This window comes from Orussus abietinus, unplaced genomic scaffold (genome assembly GCF_000612105.2).
Source record: "Orussus abietinus isolate OABI.00-Male unplaced genomic scaffold, Oabi_2.0 scaffold772, whole genome shotgun sequence".
NCBI lineage: Eukaryota > Metazoa > Arthropoda > Insecta > Hymenoptera > Orussidae > Orussus > Orussus abietinus.
In genome coordinates this window covers 15,749-28,790 of record NW_019394915.1, presented here as the reverse complement: position 1 = coordinate 28,790, position 13,042 = coordinate 15,749, and the positions used below count along the sequence as shown (strand labels likewise).

The window sequence follows — 13,042 nt, the reverse complement described above, 5'->3', positions numbered from 1 at the left end:
TTCTAAATTGTCCAGACTCGGTCCTGAAACTCTTCATTTTTGATTCTAGGCCTTCAAAAGGCATGAAAATATCGAAAATATGCGAAGTTGGTTCTAGTCCTTGATAAGTTAATAAATTTTTTTATGAAAAATGAAATTTCGCGAGTTTCAGGACCATCATTAGGGTTTCCGTATTCATGTACTAAAATTTGAAACGATTCGGTTCACCCAGTTCGGAGAAAACTTTTATAAACGATTTGACCCCTCAGAGACGCCTTTCACATCCCCTTAAAATTGAGGACGAGTCATGTGTGCTGGAAGAATAGGGTATGGTGGATTTAGAATATAAAGAGAAAGCAGTTGCTTATTGGAAAAGTGGAAAATGGAAAAGATATTCCCTAGGGGCAGTAAAACAAAAATTTAAGAAAGTCAAAACGTTCAAGCAATTATACAGGTAAGGGAATAGATATATTGATTTCATGACTGAAAATACTACACGAATATTATTTCTTTTACATGCAATTAGACGGGAAGTAACTGTCGAGAAAGGAGGTTCGAAAAAGGGATTAATTATTGAACATTTCGGACACGTACTGAATATTTTTCTTCAAAAGAAGGAAGCTCGTGTTATTATTCACGATTTAGATTTGCGAAAATGTGCATTGTAAACCAATTGAGAAGTTGGACTGCAGGATTGCAAAGCGTCAAAACCCTGGATTTGGAATTTTAAGAAAATGTATAAAATAGTATCCCGGAAAGTTAATAAATCTATAAGTCGATCAACCGGTTCAGATACTTCGAAATTAGATGAAATTGCGTCAAATTTTGTAAACAGTGTAAAACCGGTTTTAGTACGTACAAGTACAAGTACAAAACTATGGTTTAGATAATATATTAAATGCCGATGAAAGTGGGTTCACTCTGGAATTGCATTCTGGTCGAACATTAGCTATACAAGAATCAAAAATGGTTGACGGTGACGGTCTTTATCTGCTATCACCCATAGCTATTCCATACTTCCTATAATATCGACTTCAGGTAAACTTGTTTCGCCATTATTTATTGTATTAAAAGAACAAAATGGAACTTTTGGACCACGAGCTGTGGAAAGTTTACTCCAACCACCGAATGTTTACCTCATGGCATCAATTTCTGGAAAATTAACAACGGCACTTTTCCATGAATGGCTTACACAAGTGTACTTACCATGTACCGGACCTCGTAGTGTGTTACTATTAGATTCGTGGACAAGTCATTGCTCATCTTGATTAAAGGAGATTATACCAGCTAGTAGAGATGTTGAAATACTTACAATACCTAAGAAATCAACGAGATGATTCAACCCCTCGATGTTGACGGATTTCAAATTTGGAAAAACTTCGTAAGATTTTCTGATAGTTACATTAGCTGATTACGACATCTATTTACGAACGTCCAATAATGCAATAAAATTACAATCTTTAGTACATAACGAGCTTTCATCGCCGAAATACCGCAAACTATTTACTTATACATGGTACAAGAGCGGATATCTAAACAGGAGACCAGATGGTTATGAAAATCCCGTTGACTTTGCATTCAGCCAACAGGATTTTATACAAGCGCCACGTTGTTCTATATGCGGCAGTCATGCTGTAATTCGATGTTCATGGTGTGACAAATTTCTGTGCTTTACCCATTTCTGTGAGGAATTCCATCACCACCATTGATTCAAACTGAAATGAATCAGAAGTATTAGAATAATCTAAAAATTTTCGAATTCTCGTAAGGAAGATGTGTTATGTTAGCATCGCGAGTCTAGAAATTGTAACTGTAGTAACTTGCAAAATAAAAATTGTATATATAGAATAATCAATTCAGCATATCCCACTCCCCTATTAACAATGACGTAAATAAAACATACAATTATTGTTTCTTACACATTCGAGACATATGTGATTAAACAAATTGTTACATATTGTAATATACTACCCGATTCTCCTCGGAATATTCAATGTCAGAAACAGTGGAACAGTTGACAACTGTCTTACGCGATTGACGTCTTCATTCAATAAAGGTTATTATTTCTAATATTCTCAGCTATTTCCTGCAATATTAAAAAATAGGTTAGTGTTACAAGCAGTTCACTAGAACCATAATAAGAAATTATGAAAAATGTCCTCAAGAAGAAGTATTTTCCACAATTAACGGTGAACTTCGTAAATAAAAAAAATTATGTCGAGCCTGCGTTGTTATATTTTCCATATACAGTGTTACGTGGCGGCCGAGGGGATGCGAGGCCGAGGGCAATATTCGGGTTTTGCCTTAAAGAGGTCTTACCTCGTACGTCCACGTAACGAGTAGATATTATTGGGAGGAGATTGCCCGAGCGGCTAGACCAAATCCTCTGGTGGGATTTATAGGAATGGGGAGCTAAGGAGGGCCCAATAAATAGAGGTTATCAATAAATTGATGAGAATGAATATATTTGTCTTCCGTCAGATGGTATTTCTACAAATCGTGAGGGTCCTCGAAGGTGCTCGTGTCTAATTCTCACGGTTCGGTATCGTTCCGTGTTGCGGAGCTTCGGGTGACGCGATGAGACGGTCATTGGCAGTAGGTCACTGGACGCCTAATATGCTAACATGGCGCTTCTCGCATTCAGAATTTGCGAGGTTCGCGTGATTCTAGCGCGAGGCAAGATATTGAAATGTTTTGGAGATACAAAAAGACTTAATCTATTCGGTTATCCGGAGCTAGGCATGGAATTCGGGTGTTTTTAGTTACGATGAAAGATGAGGTTAGGATGGAAAAATGAAGGTGACCCGAGCTTGCGAAAGGGCCTGTACATGGCTTAAATCAGCGGCCAAATTCGGGGACGTCCTCCTTAGATCGATCAACCGGATGACTGCGCGTGAACACGTACCGCCCGTGACGTGCCCTAGGGTTGGAGGTCTCTTCGGAGCCTCCCGTCCAACGAATGTAGTAGTGCTGCCGTCTCTTCCTTGCTTGATGCTCTTGGATCGCCGGAGTACCAAGCAGCACAACTGTAGCTCGGGGTGCAGGTTCCGAGTTCGATGGTTCCGGTCTTAGACTCGCTAGGAACTGAGAGCCGAGAACCAAAAACTCCATGCTCGTGGTCGATGACGATGATGGGACCGTGAGACTCGGTGTGAGTCTGACTTTTCTTCTAACTGACTGACTGTCTGACTGAACGATTGTTGGTTTTTATCGGCGAATTTGGGACTGCGCTCCAATTGGTGGGGGTTCCATGATCTAGACGAGAGCGGTGATTGCAGGGGTGTAGGATGTGTTGCAGCGTCATCAGGATGCACTTGGGCCCGGTTGATCCCGACCTGGTCTACTTGCGTCGGTGGCGTGATCTTAGTCAGGTCGACTAAAGACTTCCTTTCGCAAGCGTATGTCAAAATCGTGTGCTAATTTATGGAATTCCATAGCTACCTTTCAGTTTACCGGGTCGCGACTATTTCGTAAGTAGTGTCTACATAACAACAGTCATATTTCACGAAGAAACCGAACTGATAAAAATTGTTATTTAAAATTTTGCAATGTTATTGCAATTGTTTAAATTTTTGAATTTTTTATTTCGCTATGTGATAACTCTTATTAAGAGAATTATCTTTTATCAGAAACATTTTGTCGTATCTCTGATCGTTTGCGAGAAATAAAATGAAAACTGAAAATTGTATAATTTTCAGGGGATGATTTCACCCCGTTAAAATGATTTTCCGCCGAAAAAAAATTGCTTGTATCTCACTTAGGCACGCTCTACATATTCTCCAAGTTCCAACATTTTTTTAATTTCCGTGTTGGAGAACTTCTCTTGTTAGTTTTCTGTTCGTCAGAATCTGGAATGGCAGTTTATGACGAGCCGTGTGCCTCTGACCTGTGTGCCTGAATCCGAGCCACACGACTCGTACAAACAGTGCGACCTGGTCCCACAGAACGGCGCTCGGCTCCTATAAGCGGGCGGCCGACCGACGATCGCTGCGCGGCAACCCCCCGGCTCGTGTCTCTCGCAGGCGCGCGAGCTTCCTGAAAAGTATACAAGGTCCGGGAAAATAGTGCAAAGGCAAAGTAGTAGGAAAGGACGAAACCCGCCTACACAGAAATGGGGAAGCGGGAAAAGACCTCAAATAGGCGTAAATTACATCGCCGATTCCAATCGAGATGACACGAACATAACCTGTACCGTCGAGTCGCCTCTCCTGACCCGAGGGTTCAAACTATAGGACTAGGTAGACGGTTACCGTTGCCTGAATGATATTGTTACAAATATTAACCAACCAATTCTTGCTTTTCGTATTAATCATTGCAGATCATTAAATCTTTCTGTTATGCAGTAATTAGGATTAAACGCGTCGTCATATGTATCCGCTTTGCTTCCAATATTTTGTTTCCAGACCTCAATCAACCGACGCCGACCGGCAATAAGCAGCCACCCAGACTAACGAATAAACGTTAGTTTTCTTTGTTACCAAAATCCTGCTTATCTCACTCCACTCAAACATTACTCCTCGGAGATACTCAATCGCTCCGAAAGAGCCGTTGTCGCGGGAAGAGACCCGAACGTGGACCGCGGTGCACGAGGACGTCACCTAACCCGCGCGCTCCGAGTTCTATCGTTACATGGTGATCCTGCTAGGGTAAAGTTTAGGTGGAGGAAGCGACCAGATACACAGCTAAAAATGTGACCGATTCGTTTTTTTTTCTCGAATTAATTTTGCGATTGTACAACACCACGTAGAAGCTAGTTCTTAAGCACTGTACCAAGGGTACGAAAACCAGGATGTCTATATCATGGATCTAGACCATCAGAAAGAGCGACCCCGTGTCGAGATCGAAGCTCTCGGTTTGAATACGTTAGGCACCCTGGACGAACGAAGGACTCGGTTCAGGGAGTACGTCGACAACCACTTCGAAGATATCCGGATCCAGGAGTGGTCGCAACCTAGTGCAGAAACGTCAGCAGCGATGACCGGATAAAATGGAACACAGGAGGACCAGTAACACCAGACACCAGAGACGAAACCGGATATCGGCCCCAACCCATACTGCAACCGGGAAGAACGTAACCTGCCGATAGAAAAGATGTGGAAATGGAACTGCATGTTCAACGGGAAGGACTTGTACGAGTTCAGGGAACGAACAGAGGGACAACAGGCAGCATACCGAATTTGAAATGAAGAGATGTTGCAAGGCACCCCAGAACTATTTAGGGGAGAAGCCCAACTATGGACCCGAAACAACAAAAAATGCTGGACATCATGGAGCCAGCTGACGCAGGCTTTCCAAAGAGCGTCCCTGCCTTAAGACGCCAAAGAAGCACTAGACGACCAAATCAGAACCTGACTCCAGAAAGCAGGCGAAAAGGCGCGACCATTCGTCACCCACCTACAGATGCTTATCAGGAGAAATGGCGGCATGAGTACTGAACAGACACTCAACCGAATATACAAGAATTTACGATCAGAGTACCACACAAGATCTGCTAGTCCTCGCCAAGGAATACGAAGAAATTCTGCTGTTACGTGACGGCCGAGTGGTTAGCGAGACTGGGAAAATTTTGCAGATTCCTCCCAGCGGTATAGTGATTGTAGAAGAATTAACTCGTACGCACGCGTAACCAGCATATGACTTGAGAAATACGAAGAGGATAACCCGAGCGGCTAGGTCAACCTCTTTGGAGGGATCAATAGGTTTCTGGTCCTCAAAGGGGGATTCGAAAGTTGCAATGAGAACACAGGAGGGTTTTTAAGGTTTCTACAGAAATAAGTCATCGTTTATTTTTCAATTGAACAGTTTTATTTGTAATCTAAGGTGTACAATATCCATGGGGGCAAGGTGTGCATAAGATATGCTGTGCTAAGCGGATCGTCGCGAGATGAGACAAGGACGCCGCGCGCTAGCTTCCCGCGGAAGTGTAACGATATATGTCCGCGTACCAATTGCGGAATGCTGACGCGAGATTTTTCGCTTGCAAGGTGCGCTTTACCTTACTCAGCAAGGGTAGCTAATGAGTTGCGATTTTATACTACGAGGAATTAGAATTCAGTGGTCGTTACTGGAAGGTGAATACCCAATTTTGTTGCGGGTTAGTAATTTGGAAAAGATTTCGAATGAGAGTAATAAAGGGTGAAAGAGTGAATGAGTGGAGCTCTTTGAAGAGAACTTGTACCTTTAATTCACAAAGGCCTTTACTTCTGGTGACGTCTCTCCAACATCCAGCCGGTTGCGATGAATTGCGAGTGAACGGCTTCAAACCGAAGCGTACCCTCGGGTTGGAGCCTTCTAAGATTCTCCCACTGATCCGGAATTCGCAGCGCCGTCATTCTTCTCATTGTTGGCTTGTGGATGTTGGCATACCGAAACGCACAACTGTTACAAACAGTACGGTCAGCTCTTCAGAGAACCACAGCCGCACAGAGTGTGGACTGTCTGAGAGGTGGGTCTTAGCAGAAGAGTGGTTGACAGACCTTCTCAGAAAAGCCCTGTACTCTTTTTCGGTCAAGTTTTTATATGGAATCTTATCCTTGAGATGCCCGTGGAGAGAGGGTCCAGTTTCCTTGTTTTTGGATCTTCTTACTCGGGGCTTGATCGGACGTGATTAGGAAGCCACTATGTTAACGGATGAGTAGGCCCCGTCTCTTGGTCCAGAGTGCAGTTCGATGCGGAAGACGTGCAGTAAACCCAAAACATTCCTCGTTGGTTGCTCCACTCGTTATTTTTCCGGGTTAATTGGATGGGGGGGGGGGGGGAGGGAGACAAAATCTCAAATGCTCTTTATTACCTCGATGTTACCAAAACACGAGCGACGAGCGAAGTAATCATTCGAACAAAAATCGCTGTATAAAAACCTTAGAAAGATGATTCAGGACGCAGGAACGTTTGCGTCTTCTATATTGTATATAGAGTAATAATCGTATGAGTTTGCGAGGTCTGGTGTCAGCAACTTTGCCGGAGTGGCTGCGCGCTCGTATGCGAGGACTTCTCGCTACGTATTTAAGAAACGAAAGCATTACATTTCACGATCTAGCAACGATCATTACAATTTTTGTATCCATTGTCGGCCAATTTTATTCCGTTTTAATCATAGACGTTTCCCCAGAAATGAATCCTACTGAAAATACGGTTCGCGGTTCCTCGGAACACGAGGTCCCATCTCAGCGTACGACTGTCTCCCAGTTAAATCAGTTGACGTTGTACAGTGCTGGACATGAATGCCTTCCTTGGAAGTACGGTGCCGCCGATGCATCATGGAAAGCATTCATGTTCGCTAGAGTACATTTGAAGGTGGCAGAGCGTTATGTAATTCCACACCTCAGAGAAGGACCTTAGCGTCGATTCTTATCACCGCGTACGCGGTAGCGGATTTGCCTCATTGCAGGCCAGCGAAACTTAAGGCGACGGCTACTTTGGTAAAATGTCAATCGAAACTATACCTCTTAAAGTTCAATCAACGTTTGCGTCTTCTATATTTTTTAGAGTGGTTCCGCTAGCGAAGAATTCTCGCTATGTATTTTTAAAAAAATCGAAAATATCGTATTTAAAAATAATAAAAAGTAGACATACAGTGGCGGTTCTGGATACAGATTCCTGCACGACATGTTACCGACATCTTGACAACTCCCGACGGTTCTTGTCCATGCTATCTGCCCGTCATCGAGCGTGAAATGACGTCATCGGACCCGTCGTCGAGCCTCTATTTCCGAGACTTTGCCTAGAATTCTGGGAATTTGACTAGAATACCGCGAATTTCCCCCACATTCGAGGTAGTTCACCAAAGCGTTCACAGATGGCGCCACCGGAAGAGGGTACGTGTCCATGCTAAGTTGCTTGCGCGCGTGCGAACCCCGCGAGACGCCTCGAGTAACGTTTTCGTAACCGCCCCCGGAAAGTTCTGGAACGGTCTAGAACATTCTAGAACATTCGACCACGCGCTCAAACGTCGAGCAACGTCGGAGAGACCGGGATGATGCAACGGGGACCCCTCGCCCTTGCAGCCGCCGCGTTCCTTTCGGTCGATTCCAGGAATCTGCTTATAGCGTTCCGACGTCCGCGAGACGATACCAGAAATTTCGTTGGTACCTTTTGGAGTCTTTCTAGAACGTTGATCGCACGAGCATAAGGAAACATTTTTCAACAGCCTTCCAGTAGAGATTTCAGGTAACCCCTACCCCTTCATAGGTCTCTCCCTATATAAAGGGCGAGTTGTAACGAGATTTATACATTAATCAAACGATCTGTCGATCGATGAGAGATATTCGGAAAGAACGCGAGCTTAAAGTGCGCCTCGACTTGTCACGGAGGTGAAACAGTTAATCGATTAGAGAAACAATCATGAACGTATTATAAAAAACCTGAAGAAACTTCGTCTATATGATGGATTTCTCAAAAATCAACAAAGTCGGGCGCTTGGAAGATCTTCTGCCAACGAAGAAGATGGTCGAGCTGGAGATTAACACGGATTATAAACTTAGCGGCATACGGCACGTTCAGACGAAATATGGAACGAGATTGCTGGCAAACATCGACGAGGGTTTCTCGGTATTTCTGCCTGCAAGGATGGTGAGGGTGTTGAAGAACGAAATGTTTTCGAACATGATGAATGCTATCGAAGAAAATCGTCTCATCACACGATACCTTGGTGGATCGTATAACCAAATTGAATTTCAATGTCTGGAGTGTGCTGTTGTAGTGTGTATCAAATAAATATATACTCGATTAATTATTTCATTGTCTGTGTTTATTTTCCTACAACCAAATTCTTAACAATTTAACATTTTCGGCCGAACAATTGAAATGCGACGCGTTATGATTCAAACATCGAGTATTCGTATTATTTTGCAACTTTTGCAGCGGTGGACAATTTAAATCCCCGAGATGAACGATGCGATCGGGATGTCCCGCAAGTTTCTCTTACCAGTTCTTCTTCTCCAATCCTTTGACGTAGATTCTGACGGCGTCTTGTAAGATGGATCGAAGATGATTTTTACCTCGTCTGTACGGTATGTCGCCCGAGCTCCAGGGTATCACGTGAAAATTGCGTTCCAGCCACAAGTTGATGCATTTATATTTCACTGGGAGACACTCTCACGGGCAAGGTGGTCGAAACAGTAATGTTACAGGTTCGGTGAAATAGGTATCGGTTCCAACTAGAGACGGCTTCTTTAAAACGAACTTCTTCGACGGTTTCTTGAGTCCCTGCAAGTCCACGACGAATTCCATTTCTTTACTATGCAATTGGGGGGCGATCGGAGCTTTTTATACCAATTTCCTCACCCCACCACTGATCAGGTTGTACTCGACGATATAATCGTGGAGGATTAAGCAGCATGCCGAAGTTTCGGCGAGAAAATTGTTTTACGCCTCGAAGTCGAGACGAATGTCGACCGCACTGAGCTTCGGGGACTCGTTTCGTTGACCGAACTTGAGGGACTCGTGGAACAATCGATGGCGATCGGGGACCTTATTCTTGAAGTCATGCGAAAATTCTCGTATGCGGAAAATCTTGCATAATTTATCTCGCATGCGGCTTGAGAGTTCTATTCCTGACTATCATTCGAGTTGCAATATGCGAGGAATTCCGCATACGAGATTCGTGCGGTGTTGCCACAGTTCCACAGAGATCATTAGCCAATAGCGATGAAGTTTGAGAAGAAAGCTGTAGCCGTGTCAGTAATCTAACAGTCAAGTAGACATTGCCACGCAATTAAACGTTTAGAAAACAAAAACCAATATGGCGGATAAAGTAGCGTCGGAAAAACAAGGATACATTAATGGAGAGCAGAAGTATTATCTTATTGGTAAGTAATGAATTTTCGGCTTGAAAGGTCGGCATTGCTTATTGAGGCATTAGTACAGTGTTTTACTAAGTAACCTTTAAGTACAGAATTCATGGGGAAACACCCGGAATTACGAAGAGGAAAGTTTTCAGCCTCCTTTTCCCACAAGCAAGCCCAAAAGCTATGGAAGGAAGTGACGGAACAGTTAAACGCGATTCCGGGTGTTGTAAAGGAGTGGAAGCAATGGAGAACGGTACGTACGCATGACATCTATGGACGACTCAAGGTATTTGTACACAAGAGAAAAATTCTGAATTTCTTGCCGGAGGATGAATACTTTTTTTCAATGCATAGTGTAACGCGATTTTTCCTCCATCTGAAAAATCTCGCGCACCTTCGTCGATCCACGCTCTCACCTCCCTCCCCGTTCTCCGACTATCCAATGGGCGCCAGTTGATTTTTGTGTCCCCGGAACCAACAAACCGGTCTAAGTAGAATCGTAACTCGTAATTAGAAAACTTATCACCTAAATTATGTCACGAAACGGAGAGAAGGGCGGCGAGAGAGGACTCGGACGGCATGTCCCGTGTCGCTCAGGAGGTAAGTTGTAGAGAGTTAGGGTCGGGGTCGTAACTGACCTAAGGGAGTAGGTGACAAAAGCTACACTTCAGCGAAAAATGAAGAAAGTTGTATATTCTCAGATGTTCCCAGATACTCTAGTACATCATTTTTACGCGATCGTACATCGCGGCCGGAAAAGAGGTCCTTCGGTGATCGTACTCAGGTTTCCATAGGACGCGCAGGCGTCCGTAATGCCATGAGCCTCGACCAATAGACGCAAAATTGGGATCCCTGGGACTCTGATACGGCAAACGGATCGGAACCGTAGCGTATGGAACTTCATATTCACCCTGGAGTTTCCTGGAACGGACGTGAAGGGAACCCTAATGTCTCACTGGAGCAATCGACCGGCACCTCGCCCTCGGTCCTCTTCTTCACACATCCACTCGCGGCACTCACTCGGGTCAGACTCTCTTTTCGAATTCCTACACAATCCTACGCAACCCGAAAATCCGGACATATTTCTCCCCCTCGGCGTACCCGGCGAGTCAGGGGAGGGGACGTTCGGTACCTTGGAGGTCGCGGGGGTTGTCACCGGGTCCCCGGAAGGAGGTAGGGGAATTCGCGAGGCCGACAAGGAATCCGCCGGCGGGCCTCCCCCTGGGACCGACCTTGGTGGTGGAGGACGACCCATCAACTAATGCCACGGCTTCCTCGGCAGTGGCTGTGGCCTGTCCACCGCGCGAGGCCTGCCACCCGTATCTCTTGGCGCCTCCGGGCCTCACCAGGTCGATCCTCTCCGAATCGAGGCGCTGGGATCACCAGACCGCTGGCCCTTGCCGGAGAACTTCCTCGGTCGGAGCGCTCCACCCGGTTGGGAGACTCTCAATTGGTCCATGTACCGCTTTCCGGGTGGGCGTCCTCCCAGTGACCTCGCAGAATTCCCCCCGTGGGACGAGGGGTCCCTCTCCCCGGATGTTTTGGGGAGTCTGGGCCCCTGCCTCGACCTCCTCACGTCCCTCCCCTTGCTCGATCCCGCGGGTGCCTAGGGGTCCTGGAGCAGAACGGCACTTATACTAGTCTCCTCACACCATCCTTAGAGTTTCCCGGAGATCCCGTATCGTCCACTGCGGTCGTGGTCCTGGGACGGACAAAAATCCGTCACAATGGATTAGCAAATACTATTTCAAATTATCAATAGTGCCTTCATCCGATAAAACACATGTATTTGGTGCGAAACTTTACAGACTTGGCAAGATATCCGAACTTCAACGAAAGGGAAAAGTGCAGCGATTAAAAAGTACACGCAAGGAACTGGCGGTGGACCTTCTGGCCAAACATTATTACAATTTGAAGAACGTGTTTTAACGTTAATAGGTACAACGGCTGCAGAAGGTCATCAAACCGTTAAGGAATCCACCGGAAACTTTGTAAGCAATCGTTCTTATGTTTTACTATAACTTTTTAAAGAAAATATAGTGCCGGAAATATGGGATTAAATGTGAAATTAAATTCCTTTCTTGGGAATAACAGCAACGTCTGATAAAAAATCAGACAATTTCCATTTTTTATTATAGGTGATTCACTCCCTTGGATTTGTTCTTATCGATGTCGTTTTCTTGACAGGACTGGGGTGATGACTCTGAAAATTACGAAACTGTATATCTGGATGAGTATATAAATGCCAGCGTATTACATGTCGAAGAAAATAAGGAAAATCAAGATGTCAATAACAATTACAAAAAACAGATAAATACAGAAACAGTCATGACAGAAGAGTTCCCGACAACTTATAATACCTCACTAAAAATTCCGGCAAGAAATAAGAAAAAAGGTATCCCGAAAACAAATGCGGCAAAAAGATTTGAAAAATCGATAAACCAAACGGAGAAATTAGCTGCAATTTCTCAACAACAATACGATGTAAACAAAAATTATTACGAAGAAAAACTGAAACTATATAAAATTGAATTAGAGCTTAAGCAGAGAAGCGTGATAGCAAAAGAAAATTACCGTATTATTAGAACAATTAGTGATGAAAAAAAGCAATACGTAGGATAAGCTTTATGAATGTAAGTAACGACAACGTCAAAAAGGTTCCTATAGACTGCAATTAGCAAGAAGACTGAGGTGCAATATTTGTACCAAAAATCATTATACTTAAGTNTTACATTTATTATTTTCAGATCTGGATCACATATCTGCAAATTATATTTTAATAGCATTATCTACATAAATGTCTGGTTTAATTTTATAATTTTATTTTCTTACCAACTGGACGTTAATCGAGTGATATCCTTTTCTATTAACGTAAATATGTTCCGGAAATTGTTGGTCATCTTTTGAAGGTGGGAAAATCGCTACATGTGTACAATCTATGCAACCAATTACTCCAGGAAAGCGGTGTTCCACCCAAAATCTGAAAAAGTAAGCTAAATATAGTAGAATATGTATAGACATTACTATACAAAATATAAGTTAAGTTCTCCCTCACCTGTTACGCAACTGTTCTGCCTCCCCTATGTTCCTTGGAAAATGTATCCAACTGTCGAAAATTTGTGGCAAATTCAAAATATTTGTTACATTGTGAATGCATCTACTGACAGAGGGTTGACTTATTGCCATATTAACATTCAATGCAATTTTGATAACTTCCGGATGCAAAAAACTGTAATGCAGTTAAAACCTTCAGAAGAATAACGTTTTATTAAGAACAA

At 43.7% G+C, this 13,042-nt stretch overlaps 1 protein-coding gene across 1 annotated transcript; it reads left to right on the top strand.

Annotated features, from left to right (window-relative positions):
- The first annotated feature begins 9,718 nt into the window (after nt 1-9,718).
- On the top strand, nt 9,719-12,561 carry LOC111674147. The gene is made up of 5 exons (XM_023433467.1): nt 9,719-9,785; nt 9,872-10,017; nt 11,573-11,755; nt 11,952-12,159; nt 12,512-12,561. The coding sequence occupies exons 1-5, from the start codon at nt 9,719-9,721 to the stop codon at nt 12,559-12,561; spliced, it is 654 nt and encodes a 217-aa protein (XP_023289235.1).
- Nucleotides 12,562-13,042: the final 481 nt, after the last annotated feature.